At 46.0% G+C, this 27,888-nt stretch overlaps 2 protein-coding genes across 6 annotated transcripts; one reads left to right on the forward strand and one right to left on the reverse strand.

The window, feature by feature from the left end:
• Positions 1-194: 194 nt before the first annotated feature.
• On the forward strand, positions 195-7,174 carry LOC121545739 (ras-related protein Rab-9B-like). Of its 3 annotated transcripts, none has more exons than XR_005996293.2 (4): positions 195-276; positions 4,535-4,868; positions 5,393-6,601; positions 6,734-7,174. XR_005996293.2 is itself a non-coding variant. In XM_041856532.2 (3 exons), the coding sequence occupies exons 2-3, from the start codon at positions 4,719-4,721 to the stop codon at positions 5,852-5,854; spliced, it is 612 nt and encodes a 203-aa protein (XP_041712466.1). In that variant the 5' UTR covers positions 195-276; positions 4,535-4,718; the 3' UTR covers positions 5,855-7,174. The 3 variants fall into 3 exon arrangements, 1 of the variants encoding a protein (XP_041712466.1); XR_005996291.2 differs by having other exon boundaries at positions 5,393-6,425; positions 6,470-7,174; XM_041856532.2 differs by having other exon boundaries at positions 5,393-7,174.
• Positions 7,175-12,591: 5,417 nt separating this feature from the next.
• LOC121539188 (myelin proteolipid protein) lies at positions 12,592-27,494 on the reverse strand. Of its 3 annotated transcripts, XM_041847513.2 has the most exons (7): positions 27,348-27,494; positions 22,788-22,974; positions 21,804-21,960; positions 16,682-16,850; positions 16,360-16,433; positions 16,142-16,207; positions 12,592-13,480 (listed from the first exon to the last, which is right to left on the reverse strand). In XM_041847513.2, the coding sequence occupies exons 1-7, from the start codon at positions 27,349-27,351 to the stop codon at positions 13,304-13,306; spliced, it is 834 nt and encodes a 277-aa protein (XP_041703447.1). In that variant the 5' UTR covers positions 27,352-27,494; the 3' UTR covers positions 12,592-13,303. The 3 variants fall into 3 exon arrangements, with proteins under 3 accessions (XP_041703447.1, XP_041703441.1, XP_041703455.1); XM_041847507.1 differs by lacking the exon at positions 27,348-27,494 and having other exon boundaries at positions 22,788-22,990; XM_041847521.2 differs by lacking the exons at positions 12,592-13,480; positions 27,348-27,494 and adding an exon at positions 13,489-15,735 and having other exon boundaries at positions 22,788-22,990.
• Positions 27,495-27,888: the final 394 nt, after the last annotated feature.

Below are 27,888 nucleotides of genomic sequence, written 5' to 3' on the forward strand. Positions count from 1 at the left end.
GGCTTTAGGACCAAGCGTCGCGACTGGACTCAGGGGCATATTCATTACGCCAATTCAGTTGCAAAACGTTTCTTAAACGAAAGCAAACGGAATGAAACGAGCGCGACCTACCTGAATTTGTCCAATAGAAAATCTCGTTTTTGTTGCAAAACGCAACTGTTTGAACTGGAAAATACTGGGGACGCGCCTCAACCCCAACAAGCAAGTGTTCACAGTACGTCAAATCTCAGTTGCAAGACTGGGCAAGCTACGACTTATATGACGATACAAAATGAGGTAACGAAAACGATTTTACGCCTTAAATTAATGCAGTCACATGTAGTAATATTGAATATGGCGCATGTTTGCTCAAACCGGTCTATTTATTCGTAGTTTAGTTGAATAATTCAGAACAATTGATGTCAACAACACAACCCATCCCAGTGGATAGCTAGCTAACGGTAACAGGCTAGCTGGCTACTGTTTGGCTTTTTCTTTTCACCATCACCATCATTACATAGTCGCCATTTCATTTGCTAGCTATTCATCCCCAGATCTAGCTAGATGTCCTGTGTAATATGTAGCTACATTTACGAAATGGGAACCCTCAGATTTCATTATCGACAATAAAATGGTATCAGAACAACAGTATAGCAGGGAGTTGGGGTTAGCTACTAAACAATTGGGTGATTCTCATGAAACCAGTTTTAGTCATCGCAGTAGCAAATTGAGTTAGAAAACCATGATGCATCTGCAACAAACAATCATTCTGAAGACTAAGATGCCTAGTTTATGCCACAGTGACTGTTTAAAAAGAATTTTCATTTTTTTGCCTGAATTTTACAGTGGTGGAAAAGTATCCAATTGTCATACTTGAGTAAAAGTAAAGATACCGTAATAGAAAATTACTCAAGTAAAAATGAAAGTCAACCAGTAAAATACTACTTCAGTAAAAGTATTTGGTTGGAATATACTTAAGTATTGAAAGTAAAAGTATAAGTCATTTCAAATTCCCTATATTAAACAACCCAGATAGCACCATTTTCTTGTTTTTTTAATTATGGATAACCAGGGGCACACGAAGCATGTGTGTTTAGTGAGTCCACCAGCTCAAGAGGCAATAAGGATGACCAGGGATGTTCTCTTGATAAGTGGTGAATTGGACCATTTTCCTGTCCTGCTTAGCATTCAAAATGTAACAAGTACTTTTGGGTGTCAGGGAAAATGTATGGAATAAAAAGTACATTATTTTCTTTAGGAATGTAGTGAAGTAAAAGTAAAAGTAGTCAAAAATATAAATAGTCAGTCAAGTAAAGTACAGATACCCTAAAAAACTACTTAAGTAGCACTTTAAAGTATTTTTACTTATGTACTTTACACCACTGGAATTGTATACATTTTCACCCCACATTCTCATTACTGAAATGCATCCGGATTAAATTCTCGGGTCATTTTATACAATTTTATTTGAGAAAAAAACAAACTTATTTGAATAAAACACAAAATATGTTGCTGTAGTTTGTCCATAAATCACTTTTTTTTTATACATGAATAGAAGTTTACATTAAACTATAATAATTATTATATAAAAACACTCATTACCATAACACTTTATCAAGTTGCTGTAAAAACTCCAATCTTTCTTAAAAGAAAGTTGAATTCACCAATGATGCATCATCTAGAGGAACAGTCCTTAGATGAGCACAAGTTCATTTAATTTCTTCACTTATATACCTTCAGAATGAGGATCTTATTCTCAAACACCCTCTTTACAACACTTAACTTACTCATTACTGAAATGACTAAAATGCTCAAATTGGGAAAAACTTAAAGAACCATTACCTTACCAACATGGAGGTATGGATGGGCTTTACGGACTAGGATATGTTCTGGGTTTTCCCTTACCAACATGGAGGTATGGATGGGCTTTACGGACTAGGATATGTTCTGGGTTTTCCCTTACCAACATGGAGGTATGGATGGGCTTTACGGACTAGGATATGTTCTGGGTTTTCCCTTACCAACATGGAGGTATGGATGGGCTTTACTGATGTGGTCAATTGTTTGCTGATTCATAATGGCAGTCTTCTATTACTTGCAGATTGAGCTAAGGGCCTCTTATTACGAAACATTTCTCATTACTGCATCATTTTTAGGTCCATTTCGGTAATGAGATTCTTAATTTCGGTAATGATAATAAGCTCATTCTAATGTATTGTCAATGGGTGTGCTGTGCTGATAACTTTAATTATTTACTAGGACCATTGCTTACACCTATTGTATAGATTTTTTGTAAAACAGTTATTTGATTAAGTTTAGGTTAGTCAAGAAATATGGGTTTATAAACCCCATTTAATTTACTTACAATCTGGAGTTTGTGTTTCAGGAAAGCGAAACCACCAGGATAATCCCCATTTTGACACGTGTACCTGTTTTAGCACTTACTTATACTGTTGTTTGATATCCCAAGACAGTTTCTGGTCCATATCCCACATATTTAGATACTTTATAGGCATATCATGTTATGCCATTTGCCCATAGGATCCCATTCAATTTACAAATACATCTAAAATACCTTAGAACCACACATATTCATGTCCTAATACACCAATATTACCTGTAAAGACATTGGACATTTTACATTTGAAATGTAAGTCACTTTTTTTTATGCTTTGGCAAATCAGATCACACCTCCATTCTGCTCCTCCCTTCCTATAGGCAGAAACTGAAACAGGAAGTACCCGTGGTAAGGACTGTTCAATGTTGGTCTGACCAATCGGAATCTATGCTCCAAGATTGTTTTGATCACGCGGACTAGGATATGTTCTGGGTTGTCTCTGAGAATAGCATTGACATATACACTAACTTGGTGACTGAATTCATCAGGAAGTGCATAGAGGATGTTGTTTCCACTGACGACATGAGTTAGACATTTAAGCGTGTTAACCCTTGCAAGGCTGCCAGCCCAGACGGCATCCCTAGCTGCTTCCTCAGAGCATGTGCAGACCAGCTGGCTGGAATGTTTACAGACATATTAAATCTCTCCCTATCCCAGTCTGTTGTCCCCACTTGCTTCAAAATGTCCACCATTGTTTCTGTACCCAAGAAAGCGAAGATAACTGAACTAAATCAGTGGTTCCCAAACTGTGGGGCGCGCCCCCTAGGGGGGACGTGAGGGGTTTGCAGGGTGGGTGTGTTTTTTTTTTTTTTTAAAGGAACTCAGTCCGGCTTTAAACTTACTCTTGAAATTTGTAATAGTAGAATGCACAAGGTGCAATTTCGAAATTGGTAAGTGCATCATCAGTTCCTCTTGTCATGTTAGTCATTGTATACCTTAGAGACTTGTCAGAAATGTCCAGATCAACTAGCCCATGTCAGCTAACGTTGTTTTATTTGGTTTTTTAGCCCATAGATATTGTGGTCATTTTTTTGTCACTCAAATATCACATGAATACACATTAGACATGGCAAAAAGTATAGAATAGCAAGAAAATGTGCTTTAAAACTTCAAAATTATCTTTGCACCCCATGACAAAATGTGTAGAATTGCAGGAAATAAGCTGCGCGCGCAGGGAAGGGTGTGGGATGTTCCCCAATGCTGGAAGGGGAGCCCCGAGTGAAAAAGTTTGGGAACCCCTGAACTAAATGACTATCGCCCTGTAGCACTCACTTCTGTCATCATGAAGTGCTTTGAGAGGCTAGTTAAGGATTATATCACCTCCACCTTACTCGACACAAAATAATCTCTCCCTCAACGTCAACAAAATGAAGGAGCTGATCGTGGATTTCAGGAGACAGCAGAGAGAGCAGCTTCAAGTTCCTCGGCGTGCACATCACTGACAATCTGAAATTGTCTATCCACACAGACAGTTTGGTGAAGAAGGCGCAACAGCGCCTCTTCAACCTCAGGAGGCTGAAGAAATTTGGCTTGGTCCCTAAGACCCTCACGAACTTCTACAGATGCACCATTGAGAGCATCCTGTCAGACTGTATCACCGTCTGGTACAGCAACTGCACCGTCCGCAACCGCAGGGCTCTCCAGAGGGTGGTGCGGTCAGCCCAACACATTCTACAGCACCCGGTGTCTCAGAAGGCTAAGAAGTTCATCAAGGACCTCAGCCACCCAAGCCACGGCCTGTTACTAGCCGGCTACCACCCGGTTCTCAACTCTGCACCTTAGAGACTGCTGCCCTATGTACATAGTCATTGAACACTGGTCACTTTAATAATGTTTACATACTGATTTACCCACTTCATATGTAGATACTGTATTCTAGTCAAGGCTCATCCTATATAACTACTGCTGTACACACCTTTTCTATTCATACACTGTCTATACACACCATCATAAACATATATTTATATTCCGGACTCTGACATTGCTCATTCTAATATTTCTATATTTCTTAATTCTTTTCTTAACATTTTTGGGATTCGCATGTATTTTTAGGTATTACTGCACTGTTGGAGCTAGGAACATAAGCATTTTGCTACACCCACGATAACGTCTGCCAGATATGTGTACGTGACCAATATCTCTCTGCTCATCCTTCAGGTTGCATTGACCCTGCTAGTACTAGCCCAGTAGCCTAGCATCGAGGTGGAGGCTGGGTCACAGTGGTCAGTAACCCAGCTAGGAGGCTCGGCTCCAGGCAAGCCAGCCTGCTAGTGGAAGGAGGGGGCCTTACCCTGGAACGGCCTGGTGAACTGTGGCGCCTAGCAGTGGAGGGAGGGTTGTGATGAGCGGGAAGAGCTTGCTGTTAAAGGTGATCCTGCTGGGGGACGGTGGCGTGGGGAAGTCTTCCTTAATGAACCGCTACGTCACGGACCGCTTCGACACCCAGTCCTTCCACACCATCGGGGTCGAGTTCCTCAACAGAGACCTGGAGGTCAGATTATAGCTCTTTCTGAATGAAGCTTTTCTTGATTCTCAAAATGCAAAATGAGGGGAGGGACCTTGGACCTTCTCCTCCTATAAGATTGAGAAGGAGGGGAGGAGATAGAGCCAAGGTCTGTGTCTGAAATTGAATAATAATAATAATAATTATTATTATTTGTGTCCCTTTCGGGAAATTTGTCTTGCATCTCAACAAAGCACAGCATCACAACGTAAGTACATGCAATAACTACAGCAGACAACACGTGGATACAGTTCACAGTTCGTAATTGTGGGGGGGGTTGAACAGTTATTTGTTCTATTCTATATATAGGCTAGTGCAGTGGACTACTTTTTGACCTCACAAAATGTTTTTTATAAATGTATTGTTTTACTGTATGCTGTACTACTGTCATTGATTCTTCCTGTCTACTGTTTTATAACTTTATGATTGCTGTGTACATATCTAATTCTCTTTGGGGGCGAAAAGGTTTCTCTTCGGGACAATGAAGGTTTTCATTCACTTCCTCCCTCCAGGTGGACGGGCGCCTGGTGACCCTTCAGATCTGGGACACGGCGGGTCAGGAGCGCTTCAAGTCCCTGAGGACGCCATTCTACCGTGGCGCCGACTGCTGCCTCCTCACCTTCGCTGTAGACGACCTGCACAGCTTCCAGAACCTGGCCGCCTGGAAGAAGGAGTTCATGTTTTACTCTGACGTACGAGACCCAGAGAGGTTCCCCTTCGTTGTCCTGGGCAACAAGGTGGACAAGGAGGAGGGGAGGGAGGTGGGGGAGGACGAGGCTCGGGCCTGGTGTGAGGAGAACGGCTGTTGTCCCTACTTTGAGACCAGTGCTAAGGACGATACTAACGTGGGAGTGGCGTTCGAGGCGGCGGTACGGGAGGTTCTGGCGGCGGAGGATCAGATCGACCACACGTTGTTGAGTAGCACTATCGATCTCCACGGCAACCGTAAAGTACAGCGCTCTTCTTGCTGCTGATTGGTTGAAAGGACTGGTCGGAGCTAGCCCCTCCCTGAGTCCTCTCTGTCTAGCCTGTAGCTCGCTGAGAGCCATAGAGGTGTTCTGCTCTCCACTGATCTCTATGGTTATCTACATGATGCAGGTACAAGCTACTGAGACTGCCGTCGGGTTAAGAAAATGATTGGGTATCAATACAGCTGATAAGAAGAGAATCAGGCTATCAATGCAGCTGATTTTAAAGAATGTCGGGTTGTCAGTATCAACGCATCTGATTTGAAAGATTATCAGGAGACAGCAATGTAAAGGTACAATGTAACAGCTACACCATGTTTTTAAACTCGGTCTGCTTTCAGCAGTATAGCACAAAACTGCTCTCTACATCCATCCAGCCAGCTTCAGCTTCATGTACCTGCCCTGTGCAGTGTTTTCACCATGTAGGCCTAGCCCTCCTACAGAACAGTCATTTTAATCTGATCATATTAATATCCTTCCAGTTCTCCTCTCCGAGAGCACAGGCTGCTTGTGGCACAGCAACATTCTCATCCATTACTATCTCTGTCTGTCTGCTAAGTCTTTTAAGGTCTCATAGGTACTTTGACCAGAACATGACCATCACACAGTCAGATCTCATAGGTACTTTGACCAGAACATGACCATCACACAGTCAGATCTCATAGGTACTTTGACCAGAACATGACCATCACACAGTCAGATCTCATAGGTACTTTGACCAGAACGTGACCATCACACAGTCAGATCTCATAGGTACTTTGACCAGAAAATGACCATCGCACAGTCAGATCTCATAGGTACTTTGACCAGAACATGACCATCACACAGTCAGATCTCATAGGTACTTTGACCAGAACGTGACCATCACACAGTCAGATCTCATAGGTACTTTGACCAGAACATGACTCTTATCACACTGTCAGATCTCATGACATTGATTGGGTGGTTGGCTGACTGACTGGTGGAATATAATTGAATATAATACACTGACATAGACCTCTAAGTGAAGCGGGACTTTATCCAGTCACACATCTTGTTTAAGAACTGACAACATTGATTACACACATTACTGTACCAGGACAAATGTTTACTGCACAAAAAGGAATTGTTAGATTTTCTCCAAAGGGAAATATGTTTATCATTTAACACTGGATACATATATATTTGAGTTTATGTTCTGTCATGTCTGTTAACACTGGGTACATATCTATTTGAGTTTATGTTCTGTCATATCTGTTAACACTGGATACATATCTATTTGAGTTTGTTCTGTCATCATTTAACACTGGATACATACAGTCAGGTCCATAAGTATTTGGACAGTGACACAATTTGCATCATTTGGGCTCTGTACGCCACCACAATGGATTTGAAAGGAAACAATCAAGATGTGCTTTAAGTGTAGACAACATCTTTAATTTAAGGGTTTTGTCAAAATTATTGTACGAACCGTGTAGGAATTACAACCATTTTTATACATTGCCCCCCAATTTTAGGGGCTCAAAAGTAATAGGACAAACTAACATAATCATAAATGAAATTGTGAGTTTGAATACTTGGTTGCAAATCCTTTGCAGTCAATGACTGCCTGAAGTCTGGAACCCATAGACATCACTAGATGCTGGGTTTCTTTCTTGGTGATGCTCTGCCTTTACTGCAGCTGTCTTCAGTTCCTGCTTGTTCTTGGGGCGTTTTGCCTTCAGCAAGTGAAATGCATGCTCAATTGGATTCAGGTCAGGTGACTGACTTGGCCATTGCAGAACATTCCACTTTGCCTTAAAAAAGTATTGGGTTGCTTTCGCAGTATGCTTCGGGTCATTGTCCATCTGCACTGTGAAGTGCCGTCCAATGAGTTTTGAAGCATTTGGCTGAATCTGAGCAGGTAAAAAAGCCCTAAACACTTCAGAATTCATCCTGCTGCTTTTGTCAGCAGTCACATCATCAATAAATACAAGGGATCCAGTTCCACTGGCAGCCATACATGCCCACGCCATAACACTACCTCCACCATGCTTCACAGATGAGGTGGTATGCTTCGGATCATGAGCAGTTCCTTCCCTTCTCCATACTCTTCTCTTCCCATCATTCTGGTACAAGTTGATCTTTGTCTCATCTGTCCATAGGATGTTGTTCCAGAACTGTACAGGCTTTTTTAGATGTTTTTTTTTGGCAAACTCTAATCTGGCCTTCCTTTTTTTGAGGCTTACCAATGGTTTACATCTTATGGTAAACCCTCTGTATTTACTCTGGTGAAGTCTTCTCTTGGTTGTTGACTTAGACACAGATACGCTACCTCCTGGAGGGTGTTCTTGATCTGGCCAACTGTTGTGAAGGGGTTTAATTATTCTGTCATCCACCACAGTTGTTTTCCGTGGTCTTCCGGGCCTTTTTGTGTTCCTGAGCTCACCAGTGCATTCTTTCTTTTTAAGAATGTACCAAATAGTTGATTTGGCCACATGTAATGTTTTTGCTATGACAGCTCTTTGGACTTCATATTGAGGGTTAACAGCAACAGATTCCAACTCTAGACCTTTTATCTGCTTCCTTGTAAATGAACTAATGAGGGAATAACACACCTGGCCATGGAACAGCTGAGCAGACAATTGTCCAATTACTTTTGGTCCCTTAAAAAGGGGGGGACCACATAGAAAATGCTGTAATTCCTACACCGTTCACCCGATTTGGATGTAAATACCCTCAAATTAAAGCTAAAAGTCTGCACTATTTAATTTCAACTCCAATATGCTGTGGTAGATGGCTAAAATAATAACTTGGTCAATGTCCAAATATTTATGGACCTGTCTAACTTTTTGAGTTTCTGTTCTGTCATATCTGTTAACACTGGGTACATATCTATTTGAGTTTCTGTTCTGTCATATCTGTTAACACTGGGTATGTATCTATTTGAGGTACTTTGTATCTATACCAGATTATACAGTATTTTTTCCAAATGTCCTATAGGCTCTCTAGGTTTGTCTGAATCTGAGAAGTGTTAGGCCTACGTGTGAGAGTTGTAGGAGATGCCTGCTTTAATTCCATCCCTTACCTACCACGGTACGTACCTGCTTTAATTTCATCCCTTACCTACTACGGTACGTACCTGCTTTAATTCCATCCCTTACCTACCACGGTACGTACCTGCTTTAATTCCATCCCTTACCTACCACGGTACGTACCTGCTTTAATTTTATCCCTTACCTACTACGGTACGTACCTTTTTTGTGAGATCCCTTTCATTTTATAGTAGGTCTCTCTTGACACATCAATGTTAGGGATATAATGTTTTTGTTTGGCGTATGGCAGATCCATTTTTCTTTTCTGAAGTTAATTTATGTTCTGATATTTACTGTGGGTTTTATATCCTGTAACTTGTGTTTGGGTTGGTGTGTCACTAAGGAAGAGTGGTGATGGTTTGTTTCTCAGCCCTACTGCCTTGCCTGTCTACCGCATGGGCCCTGCTCTAGAACACTGACAGTTCTGGAACATTCTAGGTTCTAGATAGAACATTGGAAGTTGTAGAACCTTTATAGAATCTAGAACATTGGTAGCTCTAGAGCGTTCCAGTCAGAGAACATTCTAGACAGAATATAAGAACATTCCAGTCCTTAATCTAATACCATAGGCCCCCCCCTCTACTTCTCTGAAATGGCTTGTTGATATTCGTTGATCAAAGTTATATTTGAATGTGAAACAACCTACAGAGAAAAATTATTGTACCTTTTAATGTACAGATATTGAATTTTCTCCCATAGGTATTGATAAGAGGGAAACATAAGTGAGCATTATCTTAAAAACATTGTTATATGTTTGGGTACTTAATGTTTGTCTTGTTATTTTACTTAAATATGTACCTATGCTGGCCTGCCCTCACTGGATTTGAATGATGTAGCCTAAAGCAAAGGATCAGTTTGATACATATTTGTATGACCTTATTTGGTAGTTATTCAGCATTCCTGATGTTATACAGTACTTCTGATGCCTGAATCCACATATGACTATTCAGTTGTCTCTGTTTCCAGTATTTTACCTAGTCGTCAACATGGTACTGTTGCTATGCCTACCAAATTAATCAACCAATGCAGTGTTGCAGTACTACTACAATACATTATTTTATTTGCATGCGTGTAGCATGTGAAATTCACTGATTCAAGTTACATTTCTTCATATCTTTTAAAGTTATGTTGATAAAAGTAATCTGCCTCTCAATTGAAATGAGATGACTGTCTGGTAGAGCAGAGAGGCCCACTGTGAAAGAGCCAACCGTTCAATGAAACTTTAGCACTGTGTTATGTTCACTCTGATGTCATGGTACACCTGTATCTATTGATGATGTTGATTGTCTTGTCAATTCACTCAACCTGTGGTATTTAGAAAAACAGTATAACAAAATTACACTTGGAATGTTCCAGGTCATGGTGTGCAACAAAAGGGAAGTATTAACAGATGTGAATGGCTTGTTTTAACAGAAAAAATAAAACTATACATGTGATGTATTTTACCCAATGGAAGGTCAGACATCACATTCCACTGCTATGTAAACTATATTCCTGAGAATCTATTCAATCTGTTAACATACAGTTCTCGTCTCCTCACCATCTAGTCGTCTCACTCCCAATAACCAATGTTGATGACCCGTTTTGTTTTTTATCTATATGTTTAATGAATAAGAACAATGTACACCGTAATGTTTCCTTTGGGCTTGCCACAGTGCACAAAGACATGGCTACATGTACATTGGAAAGGGCATTCATTTCATTCCTGAAATAACCGTACAATCATTTAAATCCTCAATAATACTGTACGAACTGACTAAAATGTCATTTCTAACCTCACCTAAGTGTTTGTTAATCTGCTTTGAGCTGAGTAAGAGGTGTGTTAACTGACTACCATACAGTTGTGATGTAGGATTATTACTGTATATCTGTTGATTGTTTGTTGTAAATCCAATATCAAACCTTCCTTAAAAGCTCTCTTTGTTACCCTACGGAGGTTAAGACTGTCCCTTTACAGAGCTGCGTTCCAAATGGCACCCAATTACTACAGTACATAGAGCACTACTTTTGACCAGAGCCCTATGGCCCCGCTATATAGGGAATCAGCCCTATGGCCCCACTATATAGGGAATCAGCCCTATGGCCCCACTATATAGGGAATCAGCCCTATGGCCCCACTATATAGGGAATCAGCCCTATGGGCCCCACTGTATAGGGAATCAGCCCTATGGCCCCACTATATAGGGAATCAGCCCTATGGCCCCACTATATAGGGAATCAGCCCTATGGCCCCACTATATAGGGAATCAGCCCTATGGCCCCACTATATAGGGAATCAGCCCTATGGCCCCACTGTATAGGGAATCAGCCCTATGGCCCCGCTATATAGGGAATCGGCCCTATGGCCCCACTATATAGGGAATCAGCCCTATGGCCCCACTGTATAGGGAATCAGCCCTATGGCCCCACTATATAGGGAATCAGCCCTATGGCCCCACTATATAGGGAATCAGCCCTATGGCCCCACTGTATAGGGAATCAGCCCTATGGACCCACTATATACGGAAACAGCCCTATGGCTCCACTGTATAGGGAATCAGCCCTATGGCCCCACTATATAGGGAATCAGCCCTATGGCCCCACTATATAGGGAATCAGCCCTATGGCCCCACTATATAGGGAATCAGTCCTATGGCCCCACTATATAGGGAATCAGTCCTATGGCCCCACTATATAGGGAATCAGTCCTATGGCCCCACTATATAGGGAATCAGCCCTATGGCCCCACTGTATAGGGAATCAGCCCTATGGCCCCACTATATAGGGAATCAGCCCTATGGCCCCACTGTATAGGGAATCAGCCCTATGGCCCCACTATATAGGGAATCAGCCCTATGGCCCCACTGTATAGGGAATCAGCCCTATGGCCCCACTATATAGGGAATCAGCCCTATGGCCCCACTATATAGGGAATCAGCCCTATGGCCCCACTATATAGGGAATCAGTCCTATGGCCCCACTGTATAGGGAATCAGTCCTATGGCCCCACTATATAGGGAATCAGCCCTATGGCCCCACTGTATAGGGAATCAGCCCTATGGCCCCACTATATAGGGAATCAGCCCTATGGGCCCCACTATATAGGGAATCAGCCCTATGGCCCCACTATATAGGGAATCAGCCCTATGGCCCCACTATATAGGGAATCAGCCCTATGGCTCCACTGTATAGGGAATCAGCCCTATGGGCCCCACTATATAGGGAATCAGCCCTATGGCCCCACTATATAGGGAATCAGCCCTATGGCCCCACTATATAGGGAATCAGCCCTATGGCTCCACTGTATAGGGAATCAGCCCTATGGCCCCACTATATAGGGAATCAGCCCTATGGCCCCACTATATAGGGAATCAGCCCTATGGGCCCCACTATATAGGGAATCAGCCCTATGGGCCCCACTATATAGGGAATCAGCCCTATGGCTCCACTGTATAGGGAATCAGCCCTATGGCCCCTGGTCAGAATGATGTCACTATATAGGGAATAGGGTTCCATATGAGATGCAGAAAGACTGATGTACGTGTGACTACTATCCAATACTGTATGACAACTAATAAAAACAAACATGCAACATACCAAATACAGGCACTGACTGGTATGTGGTTTTGGCCTTCTTTTCGACAGTGTGGTGTTGAGTGCATGACTCTTTAGAAACTACATTGCTAGCATCGGATCATAAAAAAGGGGTAGTTAGGGTATTGCATATCTTCTTTATTTACCTTGATTTGGCCAAAAAAGCAAAACACATTTGATATGGTAACATTTCATATTCGTCCCCTCAGAGAAGGACATGAAAAGAAAAGATCAAGGCCAAATAGGTCCAACATCTGCACTGTGTACAACTCATACATCTAACTATGAATTTAAGCTGGAACACAAGTCATGTAAACCTACATCAAAATGAACACACTTGAAGCAACTTCATAGGACTTCATAGAGCCAATGTATGGCTAGAGTCAGATCATCTGTATATAAATACATAAAGAATCTGTATTTTAACATGGAATAATATCCTGACAATGGATCTGGCCTGGTCCTAAAAGGACTTGCTAGATCCAAAGCAGAAGTATACTCTGCAGGAATCTCAACAGCTCTCCAAACTAAACCACCCACTGGGCTAAGAAGACACAAGAGGGGTGTCTGGGTTTAAAGACTAAGGATATAAAGCAAATATAAATTGTTTTCAATATTAGGGAGGAACCTTTCGCGGGACAGTTTCCCGGGCTCAGATTAGTAGGCCAAGTCCTGGATTAAAAAGCATGATCAATGGAGATTCTCCACTGAAAGTGCTTTTAAAAATCCAGGATTAGGCTTAATCTGGGTCCGGGAAACTGGCACTTCAAGTTTAAGGAGTCAGCTCCAATTGATTGTTCTTAGGGGTTACCATGGAGGATTGAGGGGGTCAGTCAGGAGGTAGACTATCAGATATGATGTGGGGGGCGTAAGGGGAGTGCATTGTCCCTCCTATGTCCTTCTGCAGTCTACCGTACAGCTCGTAGCTCTTCCTCTCCTCCTTCCCCCGCCTTCTCTCTTCCTTTAGGCCTACCCGTCTGACTGCCAGGTGGAGGGAGCAGTGTATCTGTGGGGAAGAGAAGCGATGAGCGAATCAGAGAATACGACACCAGTCCCAGGAGGTCACGGCCTACAGTAGCATCAAACCAATCAGAGAATACAACACCAGTCCCAGGAGGTCACGGCCTACAGTAGCATCAAACCAATCAGAGAATACGACACCAGTCCCAGGAGGTCACGGCCTACAGTAGCATCAAACCAATCAGAGAATACAACACCAGTCCCAGGAGGTCACGGCCTACAGTAGCATCAAACCAATCAGAGAATACAACACCAGGCTTTTCTCACACAAAACATTTACTGATATTGAGAGGTGTAACAGAGTTGGTTCAGTGAGCTATGCTTGTGTGATGAGCAGCCTAGTTTCCCGTGGCAGACTTTACATAAATGTTAATAACTAAATGCCACGTCGAGGAGCTTGCAGGGCACACAAAGTAGTATTAACCTTAGAGTAGCATGGACATCATGGGTTCGATACCCGGTCGTAACAGAAAGAGAGAGAACAACTTCTTTAAAAAGGAGAGACCATATTTTATTACCAAACCAACATGGTATCATAAAAACACAAAAGAAACAAACAGCCAGCTGTCAATTCACAAAACCAACCTGTGCTGCTGGATAAAGCTTCCACCCAATTGGATAACCTATACTCACAGTATGTTACAATATATTTTGTTAGTTAAAGAAGCCGTCTTTTGTTTAAACAAAGTTTAAATTGTCATTAAGATTAGTACATTTATCTACAGTAAGTAGTAGGGTGTTATACAATAACTACTAATTATTTTCTAGACAGCTACAGAGACCAAACTGCATCGTTTTGCCTCTATATAAGAACCTCATCCCTTGCAAACGATACCATATATACCGCCAGAAGGGAGAGCAATAATAATAATAATATCACCTCAATGTAGTGCCAAACAGAGTCAAGCATCTTAAGAGATATTTTAAACTTCTAAATAACATAAAAGGTTGCTAAAAAAGTAAGCACCTGTAACAACTTTACCATCTTAACATTAAAAACAGAGAAATTAAGGACTTCTCCTCTTGATCTGTACCAACACAAACTCACTAAACATACTGTCCCTTTTCTCAGATGAGAAATCCCTTCGTTCAAACAAATGTTAACCCTTTTCATTCCAAATCCCTTCACAGGGTCCATCACCTCCAACAGATGGGGTGTCGTGCAGCAGTGGGCCCATCACAGAAGGGTTGTATTCAGGCCATTGAGAGAAGTATTCAGCCTTTACCCTGTCTTTGTCATGAAGACCCTCTCCCTCTGACATTCAATATGACCCTTGCCACAGACCAAGGTCCCTATAGTAACAAAGGGGCCTTGTCATACAGACCCCCCCCCTTCCATCTCCCACCCGGGGGCCGGGGCAGGTGGACCCTTGGAATCCCCTCTGATTGGTTAGTTTTCTAAGAAGTCCTATGCGGGGCGGCCTCCATTGTTGAGGCCTTTCTGCTGCCCGTGAGAAAAGGCCCTGAGGTCAGAGAGAAGAACTGCAAATGCACGCTTGTCTGGCACCATGGCAACCAGATGTGAGGGATGGTACCCATGGTAACTGATTATAATCCCATAGCCTAAAGTAGGCAAGTAGTCCCTTACCATAAATCAGTGTGACATTTATAACTGAAGATATTTGTAAAATAAAATTATTTGTTATGTTACCAAAATGATTAGTTAGGTTTTACATTGCGATTTCTTTTAAAAGTGAAGAAAGATAAAACATGGAGTATATGCCAGGCACACTAACCTCAGTATATGAGGAAGATTACGTCAATCTTTACAAACATTTGGTGACACACACACACGATAAAATATACATGGAGAATAACAAAATACAGAAAACTTGAAGACAGCTTCAGAGCAAACTAAATATAACATGAGAAAGACAGTGTGACAAAGCAGCACAAAACGGTAGTATACGTCTGGGTTCCTCAACAAAACTTCCACTGAACCACCCATTATGCTATGAAGACACAGTACAGGGAAACGCTGGTGGGTCTTGAAGGGAAAATGGACAGAACAGAATTCACTGAAGGAAGCAATCATTTAAGTTCAAAGAATCAACTCCACCGGTGGTGTTGAGGATAGGTAGAGGGGTGTCAGGGAGTCATAGTGTTCCCTCTGGGTGTCTCTGTGTCAGATCGAGAGACAGGAGGGAGGAAGTGGAGAGTCTAACACCGCGTGCCGATGCCCTTTCTCCCCAGGTACCGCAGCAACGCAAAGTTATAGGTGGTGGACACCATGTAGGTGAGCTAGAGAGAGAGATGGAGAAAGAGGGAAAGAAAGAGAACGAAAGGAAAGAGAGAAGACAGAATTGAGCCCCATTTCCTGTTCATCAAGGTCCATGACAATCTCAGTATAATTCTGAGCATCTACAGTAGGCTACATTAACAGTGTACTGATACGGCAATGTAACTATGGGATCTTCCCAGCAAGAAAAGTACCAGACGTTATGACGTTATTATGGTGTTTATCATTATAATCAGCTGAGAACTCAAGTCAAAGAACAGAGAGCTACAGTGAGACTCGTCAGCCATGGAGGCCTGACACTCTGGCATTCCTGAACACCTACACTGACTACGTCACATGGGACACAACTCCATTGTAAAGCTGTAGCCAATCTGGTTTCAGTTAAGAGGTTAGGGCAGGGTCACTCACCAGCGCCAAGAGTGTGATGCCAGCCCCGGCGAACGCTGCGATGTACAGGTCGTAGGTCAGACGGAACTGTAAAAGGTCAAATCAGAGTCAGAGATGAGTCAGTGATCATGTGGTCATTCTGGAAATATGTCAGAGAAGTTGACATTCTACACTCTAGAGACGCTTTGTTTTTAACGTGTCCTGCCAAGTTTTATCATGAGACAAACTGTATTACTGACCTCTCTGGTTTTGCAGACAGTGGACAGTGTCATTCCACAAGCTTTGCCTGGCATCGCATTCCATGGTAGGAGCCCTGAAAGAAATTGAAGAAAAAATTACACATTTCTGATTCTCTGCTGTAAAATTTCAGCTTTCACAGTTGGCATTGTCACTCCAAATTTCCGCAGAGTAGATTTGAATTAATTGAATTGAGCAACCTGAATCCACATGAATGATTAGGTTGTATCGAGAACTACAGTGAGGTAAGGTTGATTTGTTACCATATGAATAAACATAATGGATCATACAGAGAACTACAGTGAGGTGAAGTTCTTTCCTTACCGTACTGCCTGGCGTCGATACAGAGCTGGTTGATGCTAGCTGGGGTCTCAGTCAGGACGGTGATGGTGTGGCAGGTAGCGGCCATGTTGTAGAAGAAGTAGACAGGCAAGGCAGAGAAGGCAAACACCAACAGCCACACCACCACCAGCAGGTACGTTATTAATATAAACTGGAGATGAAGGGAGAGAGATGGATGGATGTTTAGGTATTATGAATCGTAACAGGCCAAAAATGAATCAGGGAAGTGCAACTTTTACAGTTTTGTTGAGCTCTCATCTCCACCCTCAACCTTACCACTATCCTACTAGCCTCAGCCCTACTCTACCTTCACCCCATCCTCTGAACTACCTCCTCACCCCCCACTCTACCTTCACCCCATCCTCTGAGCTACCTCCTCACCCCCCACTATACCTTCACCCCATCCTCCTCACCCCCCACTATACCTTCACCCCATCCTCCTCACCCCCCACTCTACCTACACCCCATCCTCTCAACTACCTCCTCACCCAGCCTTTCCTCCATCCTCTTACCATTACACCTCTACCCCACCCTGTTACCATCACACCTCTACCCCACCCTGTTCCCACCACACCTCTACCCCACCCTGTTACCACCACACCTCTACCCCACCCTGTTCCCATCACACCTCTACCCCACCCTGTTCCCATCACACCTCTACCCCACCCTGTTCCCATCACACCTCTACCCCACCCTGTTACCACCACACCTCTACCCCACCCTGTTACCATCACACCTCTACCCCACCCTGTTACCATCACACCTCTACCCCACCCTGTTACCATCACACCTCTACCCCACCCTGTTACCATCACACCTCCACCCCACCCTGTTACCATCACACCTCTACCCCACCCTGTTACCATCACACCTCTACCCCACCCTGTTACCACCACACCTCTACCCCACCCTGTTACCACCACACCTCTACCCCACCCTGTTACCATCACACCTCTACCCCACCCTGTTACCATCACACCTCTACCCCACCCTGTTACCATCACACCTCCACCCCACCCTGTTACCATCACACCTCTACCCCACCCTGTTACCACCACACCTCCACCCCACCCTGTTACCACCACACCTCCACCCCGTTACCACCACACCTCCACCCCACCCTGTTACCATTACACCTCTACCCCACCCTGTTCCCATCACACCTCCACCCCGTTACCACCACACCTCTACCCCACCCTGTTCCCATCACACCTCTACCCCACCCTGTTACCATCACACCTCTACCCCACCCTGTTACCATCACACCTCCACCCCACCCTGTTCCCATCACACCTCTACCCCACCCTGTTCCCATCACACCTCTACCCCACCCTGTTACCATCACACCTCTACCCCACCCTGTTACCATCACACCTCCACCCCACCCTGTTCCCACCACACCTCTACCCCACCCTGTTACCATCACACCTCTACCCCACCCTGTTACCATCACACCTCCACCCCACCCTGTTCCCATCACACCTCTACCCCACCCTGTTACCATCACACCTCCACCCCACCCTGTTCCCATCACACCTCCACCCCGTTACCACCACACCTCTACCCCACCCTGTTACCACCACACCTCCACCCCGTTACCATCACACCTCCACCCCACCCTGTTCCCATCACACCTCTACCCCACCCTGTTACCATCACACCTCTACCCCACCCCATTACCATCACACCTCTACTCCACCCTGTTACCATCACACCTCTACCCCACCCTGTTACCATCACACCTCTACCCCACCCTGTTACCACCACACCTCTACCCCACCCTGTTACCATCACACCTCTACCCCCACCCTGTTACCATCACACCTCTACCCCACCCTGTTACCATCACACCTCTACCCCACCCTGTTCCCATTACACCTCTACCCCACCCTGTTACCATCACACCTCTACCCCACCCCATTACCATCACACCTCTACTCCACCCTGTTCCCATCACACCTCCACCCCGTTACCACCACACCTCTACCCCACCCTGTTACCATCACACCTCCACCCCGTTACCACCACACCTCCACCCCACCCTGTTCCCATCACACCTCTACCCCACCCTGTTACCACCACACCTCTACCCCACCCTGTTACCATCACACCTCCACCCCGTTACCACCACACCTCTACCCCACCCTGTTACCATCACACCTCCACCCCGTTACCATCACACCTCCACCCCACCCTGTTCCCATCACACCTCTACCCCACCCTGTTACCATCACACCTCTACCCCACCCTGTTACCATCACACCTCTACCCCACCCTGTTACCATCACACCTCCACCCCGTTACCACCACACCTCTACCCCACCCTGTTACCATCACACCTCCACCCCGTTACCATCACACCTCCACCCCACCCTGTTCCCATCACACCTCCACCCCACCCTGTTACCACCACACCTCTACCCCACCCTGTTACCATCACACCTCCACCCCGTTCCCATCACACCTCTACCCCACCCTGTTACCATCACACCTCTACCCCACCCTGTTACCATCACACCTCTACCCCACCCTGTTACCATCACACCTCTACCCCACCCTGTTACCACCACACCTCTACCCCACCCTGTTACCATCACACCTCTACCCCACCCTGTTACCATCACACCTCTACCCCACCCTGTTACCATCACACCTCTACCCCACCCTGTTACCACCACACCTCTACCCCACCCCGTTACCATCACACCTCTACCCCACCCTGTTACCACCACACCTCTACCCCACCCTGTTACCACCACACCTCCACCCCACCCTGTTCCCATCACACCTCCACCCCACCCCTGTTACCATCACACCTCCACCCCACCCTGTTCCCATCACACCTCCACCCCACCCTGTTCCCATCACACCTCTACCCCACCCTGTTACCACCACACCTCTACCCCACCCTGTTCCCATCACACCTCTACCCCACCCTGTTACCACCACACCTCTACCCCACCCTGTTCCCACCACACCTCTACCCCACCCTGTTCCCATCACACCTCTACCCCACCCTGTTACCACCACACCTCCACCCCACCCTGTTCCCATCACACCTCTACCCCACCCTGTTCCCATCACACCTCTACCCCACCCTGTTACCATCACACCTCTACCCCACCCTGTTCCCATCACACCTCCACCCCGTTACCACCACACCTCTACCCCACCCTGTTACCATCACACCTCCACCCCGTTACCATCACACCTCCACCCCACCCTGTTCCCATCACACCTCTACCCCACCCTGTTACCATCACACCTCTACCCCACCCTGTTCCCATCACACCTCTACCCCACCCTGTTACCATCACACCTCTACCCCACCCTGTTCCCATCACACCTCCACCCCGTTACCACCACACCTCTACCCCACCCTGTTACCATCACACCTCTACCCCACCCTGTTCCCATCACACCTCCACCCCGTTACCACCACACCTCTACCCCACCCTGTTACCACCACACCTCTACCCCACCCTGTTCCCATCACACCTCTACCCCACCCTGTTACCATCACACCTCTACCCCACCCTGTTCCCATCACACCTCTACCCCACCCTGTTACCATCACACCTCTACCCCACCCTGTTACCATCACACCTCTACCCCACCCTGTTCCCACCACACCTCTACCCCACCCTGTTACCATCACACCTCCACCCCACCCTGTTACCACCACACCTCTACCCCACCCTGTTACCACCACACCTCTACCCCACCCTGTTACCATCACACCTCTACCCCCACCCTGTTACCATCACACCTCTACCCCACCCTGTTCCCATCACACCTCTACCCCACCCTGTTACCATCACACCTCTACCCCACCCTGTTACCATCACACCTCTACCCCACCCTGTTACCACCACACCTCTACCCCACCCTGTTACCACCACACCTCTACCCCCACCCTGTTACCACCACACCTCTACCCCACCCTGTTCCCATCACACCTCCACCCCATTACCATCACACCTCTACCCCACCCTGTTCCCATCACACCTCCACCCCATTACCATCACACCTCTACCCCACCCTGTTACCATCACACCTCCACCCCACCCTGTTACCATCACACCTCCACCCCATTACCATCACACCTCTACCCCACCCTGTTACAATCACACCTCCACCCCACCCTGTTACCATCACACCTCCACCCCACCCTGTTCCCATCACACCTCTACCCCACCCTGTTACCATCACACCTCTACCCCACCCTGTTACCATCACACCTCTACCCCACCCTGTTACCATCACACCTCTACCCCACCCTGTTCCCATCACACCTCTACCCCACCCTGTTCCCATCACACCTCTACCCCACCCTGTTACCATCACACCTCTACCCCACCCTGTTCCCATCACACCTCTACCCCACCCTGTTCCCATCACACCTCTACCCCACCCTGTTCCCATCACACCTCTACCCCACCCTATTCCCATCACACCTCCACCCCACCCTGTTACCATTACACCTCCACCCCACCCTGTTACCATCACACCTCTACCCCCACCCTGTTACCATCACACCTCTACCCCACCCTGTTACCATTACACCTCTACCCCACCCTGTTACCATCACACCTCTACCCCACCCTGTTACCATCACACCTCTACCCCACCCTGTTCCCATCACACCTCTACCCCACCCTGTTCCCATCACACCTCTACCCCACCCTGTTACCATCACACCTCTACCCCACCCTGTTCCCATCACACCTCTACCCCACCCTGTTCCCATCACACCTCTACCCCACCCTGTTCCCATCACACCTCTACCCCACCCTGTTACCATCACACCTCTACCCCACCCTGTTACCATCACACCTCTACCCCACCCTGTTCCCATCACACCTCTACCCCACCCTGTTACCATCACACCTCTACCCCACCCTGTTACCATCACACCTCTACCCCACCCTGTTACCACCACACCTCCACCCTGTTACCATCACACCTCTACCCCACCCTGTTACCATTACACCTCTACCCCACCCTGTTCCCATCACACCTCTACCCCACCCTGTTACCATACACCTCTACCCCACCCTGTTACCATTACACCTCCACTCCACCATTGCCCCCACTCTCTCACCGTGCTACTAAGACAGCGTCCACACAGGGTGCTCCTGAACTCTCCAAAGGTCTGCTTGGCGGCGCTGGTGGTGTAGAATCCCTCCGCCAGCAGTACGATGCAGTAGAGGAAGAAGAATGAAGCCAGGCCATAGATAACATACTGGAAGTACTGGATACTATGGAGGGAGAGGGAGAGGAGGGGGAGGGGTAAAAGGACACATCACTACAGAGGTGTACCGTTAACATGAGGTGTACCATTAACATGAGGTGTACCGTTAACATGAGGTGTACCGTTAACATGAGGGCTACCATTAACATGAGGTGTACCGTTAACATGAGGGCTACCATTAACATGAGGTGTACCGTTAACATGAGGTGTACCGTTAACATGAGGTGTACCGTTAACATGAGGTGTACCGTTAACATGAGGTGTACCATTAACATGAGGTGTACCGTTAACATGAGGTGTACCGTTAACATGAGGTGTACCGTTAACATGAGGTGTACCGTTAACATGAGGTGTACCGTTAACATGAGGTGTACCATTAACATGAGGTGTACCGTTAACATGAGGTGTACCGTTAACATGAGGTGTACCATTAACATGAGGTGTACCATTAACATGAGGTGTACCATTAACATGAGGTGTACCGTTAACATGAGGTGTACCATTAACATGAGGTGTACCGTTAACATGAGGTGTACCGTTAACATGAGGTGTACCATTAACATGAGGTGTACCATTAACATGAGGTGTACCATTAACATGAGGTGTACCGTTAACATGAGGGCTACCATTTAGTTTAAAATACTTATACAGTAGACTTAGGGAACATCTAAACCAGATGTGGCCAATCCTGGTCCTGGATCACAAAAACAATTGTGGTTTTTATTCCAGCCCAGCTTTAAAGCCTTCTAGGTCTTGGCCACCTCTTTTCTAATCAGTTTCAGGTATTCGTAGGGGGTAGGTTAGGGATAAAGCAATAGCCTTTGAGACACTCACAGGTAGGCCAGGGTAATGTAGTCCTGTAGGTTACGGGCGAAGTATGTCTCGATGAGTCTCTCCGTCTCAGTGAGGGCCTGGTGACCACAGCCACAGAACAGAGCTATCCCTGAGAAACATAGCATAGTGGCCACCAGGGAGCAATAGGGTACTCCTCCCAGGCACTTCATACAGCAGTCATAACAACCTATAGGACAGGACATAACCACATAGGGGTTAATGTAGGGTTATGTATGGGTTACCTCTAGAGGAGCATAGGGCAATCCTCCCAGACACTTTCTACAGCAGTCACAACCACCAATACAGGATATAACAACATGTGAGGAGGTAATGAACACATCACCAGGGGAGTGGTAATGAACACATCACCAGGGGAGTGGTAATGAACACATCACCAGGGGAGTGGTAATGAACACATCACCAGGGGAGTGGTAATGAACACATCACCAGGGGAGTGGTAATGAACACATCACCAGGGGAGTGGTAATGAACACATCACCAGGGGAGTGGTAATGAACACATCACCAGGGGAGTGGTAATGAACACATCACCAGGGGAGTGGTAATGAACACATCACCAGGGGAGTGGTAATGAACATACAACGTCACTGTGACTACATGGATGAATAAACAACAACTGTATACTGTAAAGATCTGGCTACAGCCAATACACTATCCAGCTAGACCACCTTTACTCCACACACAGAGACGCATACAAAGCTCTCCCTCGCCCTCCATTTGGCAAATCTGACCATAACTCTATCCTCCTGATTCCTGCTTATAAGCAAAAACTGAAGCAGGAAGCACCAGTGATTCGGTTAATAAAAAAGTGGTCAGATGACGCAGATGCCAAGCTACAGGACTGTTTTGCTAGCACAGACTGGAACATGTTCCGGGATTCTTCAGACAGCATTGAGGAGTACACCACATCAGTCACTGGCTTCATCAATAAGTGCATCGATGATGTCGTCCCCCACAGTGACCGTACGTACATACCCCAACCAGAAGCCATGGATTACAGGCAACATCCGCACTGAGCTAAAGGGTAGAGCTGCCGCTTTCAAGGAACGGGACTCTAACCCGGAAGCTTATAAGAAATCCCGCTATGACCTCCGACGAACCATCAAACAGGCAAAGAGTCAATACAGGTCTAAGATTGAATCATACTACACTGGCTCTGACGCTCGTCGGATGTGGCAGGGCTTGAAAACTATTACAGACTACAAAGGGAAGCACAGCCGCGAGCTGCCCAGTGACACAAGCCTACCAGACGAGCTAAACCACTTCTATGCTCGCTTCGAGGCAAGCAACACTGAAGCATGCATGAGAGCACCAGCTGTTCCGGACGACTATGTGATCACGCTCTCCGTAGCCGATGTGAGTAAGACTTTTAAGCAAGTCAACATTCACAAGGCCGCTGGGCCAGACGGATTACCAGGGCGTGTACTCCGAGCATGTGCTGACCAACTGGCAAGTGTCTTCACTGACATTTTCAACATGTCCCTGACCGAGTCTGTAATACCAACATGTTTCAAGCAGACCACCATAGTCCCCGTGCCCAAGAACTCTAAGATAACCTGCCTAAATGACTACCGACCTGTGGCACTGACGTCTGTAGCCATGAAGTGCTTTGAAAGACTGGTCATGGCTCACATCAACAGCATAATCCCAGAAACCCTAGACCCACTCCAATTTGCATACCGCCCCAACAGATCCACAGATGATGCAATCTCTATCGCACTCCACACTGCCCTTTCCCACCTGGACAAGAGGAACACCCTACGTGAGAATGCTATTCATTGACTACAGCTCAGCATTCAACACCATAGTGCCCTCTAAGCTCATCACTAAGCTAAGGATCCTGGGACTAAACACCTCCCTCTGCAACTGGATCCTGGACTTCCTGACGGGCCGCCCCCAGGTGGTAAGGGTAGGTAACAACACATCTGCCACACTGATCCTCAACACGGGGGGCCCCTCAGGGGGTGCGTGCTCAGTCCCCCTCCTGTACTCTCTGTTCACCCATGACTGCATGGCCAGGCACGACTCCAACACCATCATTAAGTTTGCCGACGACACAACAGTGGTAGGCCTGATCACCGACAACGATGAGACAGCCTATAGGGAGGAGGTCAGAGATCTGGCCGTGGTGGTGCCAGGACAACAACCTCTCCCTCAACGTGACCAAGACAAAGGAGATGATTGTGGACTACAGGAAAAAAAAGAGGACTGAGCACGCCCCCATTCTCATCGACGGGGCTGTAGTGGAACAGGTTGAGAGCTTCAAGTTCCTTGGTGTCCACATCACCAACGAACTATCATGGTCCAAGCACACCAAGACAGTCGTGAAGAGGGCACGACAAAGCCTATTCCCCCTCAGGAGACTAAAAAGATTTGGCATGGGTCCTCAGATCCTCAAAAATTCTACAGCTGCACCATCGAGAGCATCCTGACTGGTTGCATCACCGCCTGGTATGGCAACTGCTTGGCCTCTGACCGCAAGGCACTACAGAGGGTAGTGCGTACGGCCCAGTACATCACTGGGGCAAAGCTCCCTGCCATCCAAGACCTCTATACCAGGCGGTGTCAGAGGAAGGCCCTCAAAATTGTCAAAGACTCCAGCCACCCTAGTCATAGACTGTTCTCTCTGCTACCGCACGGCAAGCGGTACCGGAGTGCCAAGTCTAGGTCCAAAAGACTTCTCAACAGCTTCTACCCACAAGCCATAAGACTCCTGAACAGCTAATCATGGCTACCCGGACTATTTGCACTGCCCCCCCCACCCCATCCTTTTACGCTGCTGCTACTCTGTTAAGTATTTATGCATAGTCACTTTAACTCTACCCACATGTACATATTACCTCAACTACCTCAACTAGCCGGTGCCCCCCGCACATTGACTCTGCACCGTTACCCCCTGTATATATAGCCTCCCTACTGTCACTTTATTTTACTTCTGCTCTTTGTTTTTCTCAACACTTTTTTTTTTTTTTGTTGTTGTTTTATTCTTACTTTTTTGTTTAAAATAAACGCACTGTTGGTTAAGGGCTGTAAGTAAGCATTTCACTGTAATGTCTGCACTTGTTGTATTCGGCGCATGTGACCAATAAAATTTGATTTGATTTGATTTGATTTAAAAAAGCTCATCCCTGGGTTACTCTGTGAGGACGGACTGGTCTGTTCTCTATGCACAGTAGCATTCAGTCTGTCTGCTAGCTGATGGGCATTCTTCCCCAGAGTCATGTGCTGTGAATGGGCCCTTAGGACGTGAGGATCGGTCTGTCTGTCCCAACCCCAGCACTAACCCCGGCTCCAATCACCGCTCACACCACGGGGAGTGTGAGAAAAGAGGGAGGACAGAGAAAGAGAGAAGAAGAAAGGGAGAGAGAGGCTGCTTGTGTGACTGCAGAGACAACACTCGGTGCAGTGTGGGAAGACAAGGGACACCAATGTCAAGCAAACAATAGCCAGAGCCACCTCCAGCACACACACTGGGGTTTATAGGAGCAGAAGGAGGCTTGTGACAGCCAGACGGATATCCAAAAGTCTGGTGGAAGTGGGGAACGATCTCTCTCTCTCTCCCTCCCTCAGAAGACTGGCTGGAGCTGGTACCATTATTACAGTTGGTACAGAATGGCTGGAAGGGGCATAATACACATGCACTCGGCGACTCCAGGGTTGTGTGTATGTGTGTGTGTGTGTGTGTGTGTGTGTGTGTGTGTGTGTGTGTGTGTGTGTGTGTGTGTGTGTGTGTGTTCAGGCTGTCTTCCAGGTTGCATAATAACGCTGGTCTGGAAATGAGTTTTAAACCAATTAAAAAGTTTGCCAATGAAAGAACACTGACTAACTGCCATCATATGCAGTGATAACAACGAACATTTGATAATCCACACTTTACTCTCATAGTCTCAATACTTATGTTCAAGCAATTTGGTTATTTTGACAAAATAGCAGTACACATAGGAAGGAAAATAGCATCTTCACCCAGCAACAGGTGCAGGGGTTTTCTACCTAGTTTAAACAGTTCCACTTCTCTCTATTTGCACTGTTCTGGCCTCAAAGGTCCCCCTTGACAACTGCAGGGAGGAACTATACTAATAAAGATACTAGGACCTATTAGGGACCTCAATTAACTTCTCAGTGACATCACAGCCCTGTATGCCCTAGGAAGCAGGTGAAACATTTTACTAACTGAATCCCATTTTGTTCAAATTGTTGCAAAGTGGCCTATAATTAATTAACTTGCTACTTTCCTCAAACAAATAGTACTTAGAACACGTTCTGTTGGTAAAAATGAAGAAATTGTATGTGAAAGCAAACGCGACAAGGCACTTCTGAAAAGTAGGCTAGTATGTGCCTCTAGAAGCATTAAATAAACCACTTAGTACTGGGCTTTGCCAGTGAGAATAGGCAATTTTACCCTCTCATGCCAGCCATAGCCTAATATATGTTATAATGTGAAAATAATTCCAAGAATACCAAAGAAAATGTATCGTTTGGTTGTGGTTGATTGGCTATAAATAGCCTATTAGAGGTACCATAACAAATGTAGATGACTTACCCATGTTGTCTCTTGTAGGATATGCGCTCAACAGAGGCGTTCTGTGCTGTTTCCACCGCAGCTGCTCCGCTGATATTATGCACGACTTGTCCTCAGCGCCCAAAATATCAACCTCAACTCGCTCTCTTTCTCTCTCTCTCAAACAATGAACAGACAGACCCGCTGATGGACTGAAAGTCGAATCTTAAAGAAACAATGTCGATTTTCAATGGACTACGGGTCCACACTAGAACGGCCTGGGTTCAAGACTGAGGATAATGAAGGAGGTCTATGAGGTCTATACATTACATTACATTTTAGTCATTTAGCAGACACTCTTATCCAGAGCGACTTACAGTTAGTGAGTGCATACATTATTTTTTATTTGTTTTACTTTTCATACTGGCCCCCCGTGCTGTATTGTCAATTGTAACATGTAATATTAAACTAACAGCTGATAAGGCAATGTAGCAATATGGAAAAATGTACTTCAGTTCATTGGTGGTAAGCAGCACCATATCATTGTGGTAGCATCTCCAAGATGTCTTGCCAGAAAAGGTTC

The sequence above is a fragment of the Coregonus clupeaformis genome, chromosome 3 (assembly GCF_020615455.1).
Source record: "Coregonus clupeaformis isolate EN_2021a chromosome 3, ASM2061545v1, whole genome shotgun sequence".
Taxonomy (NCBI): domain Eukaryota; kingdom Metazoa; phylum Chordata; class Actinopteri; order Salmoniformes; family Salmonidae; genus Coregonus; species Coregonus clupeaformis.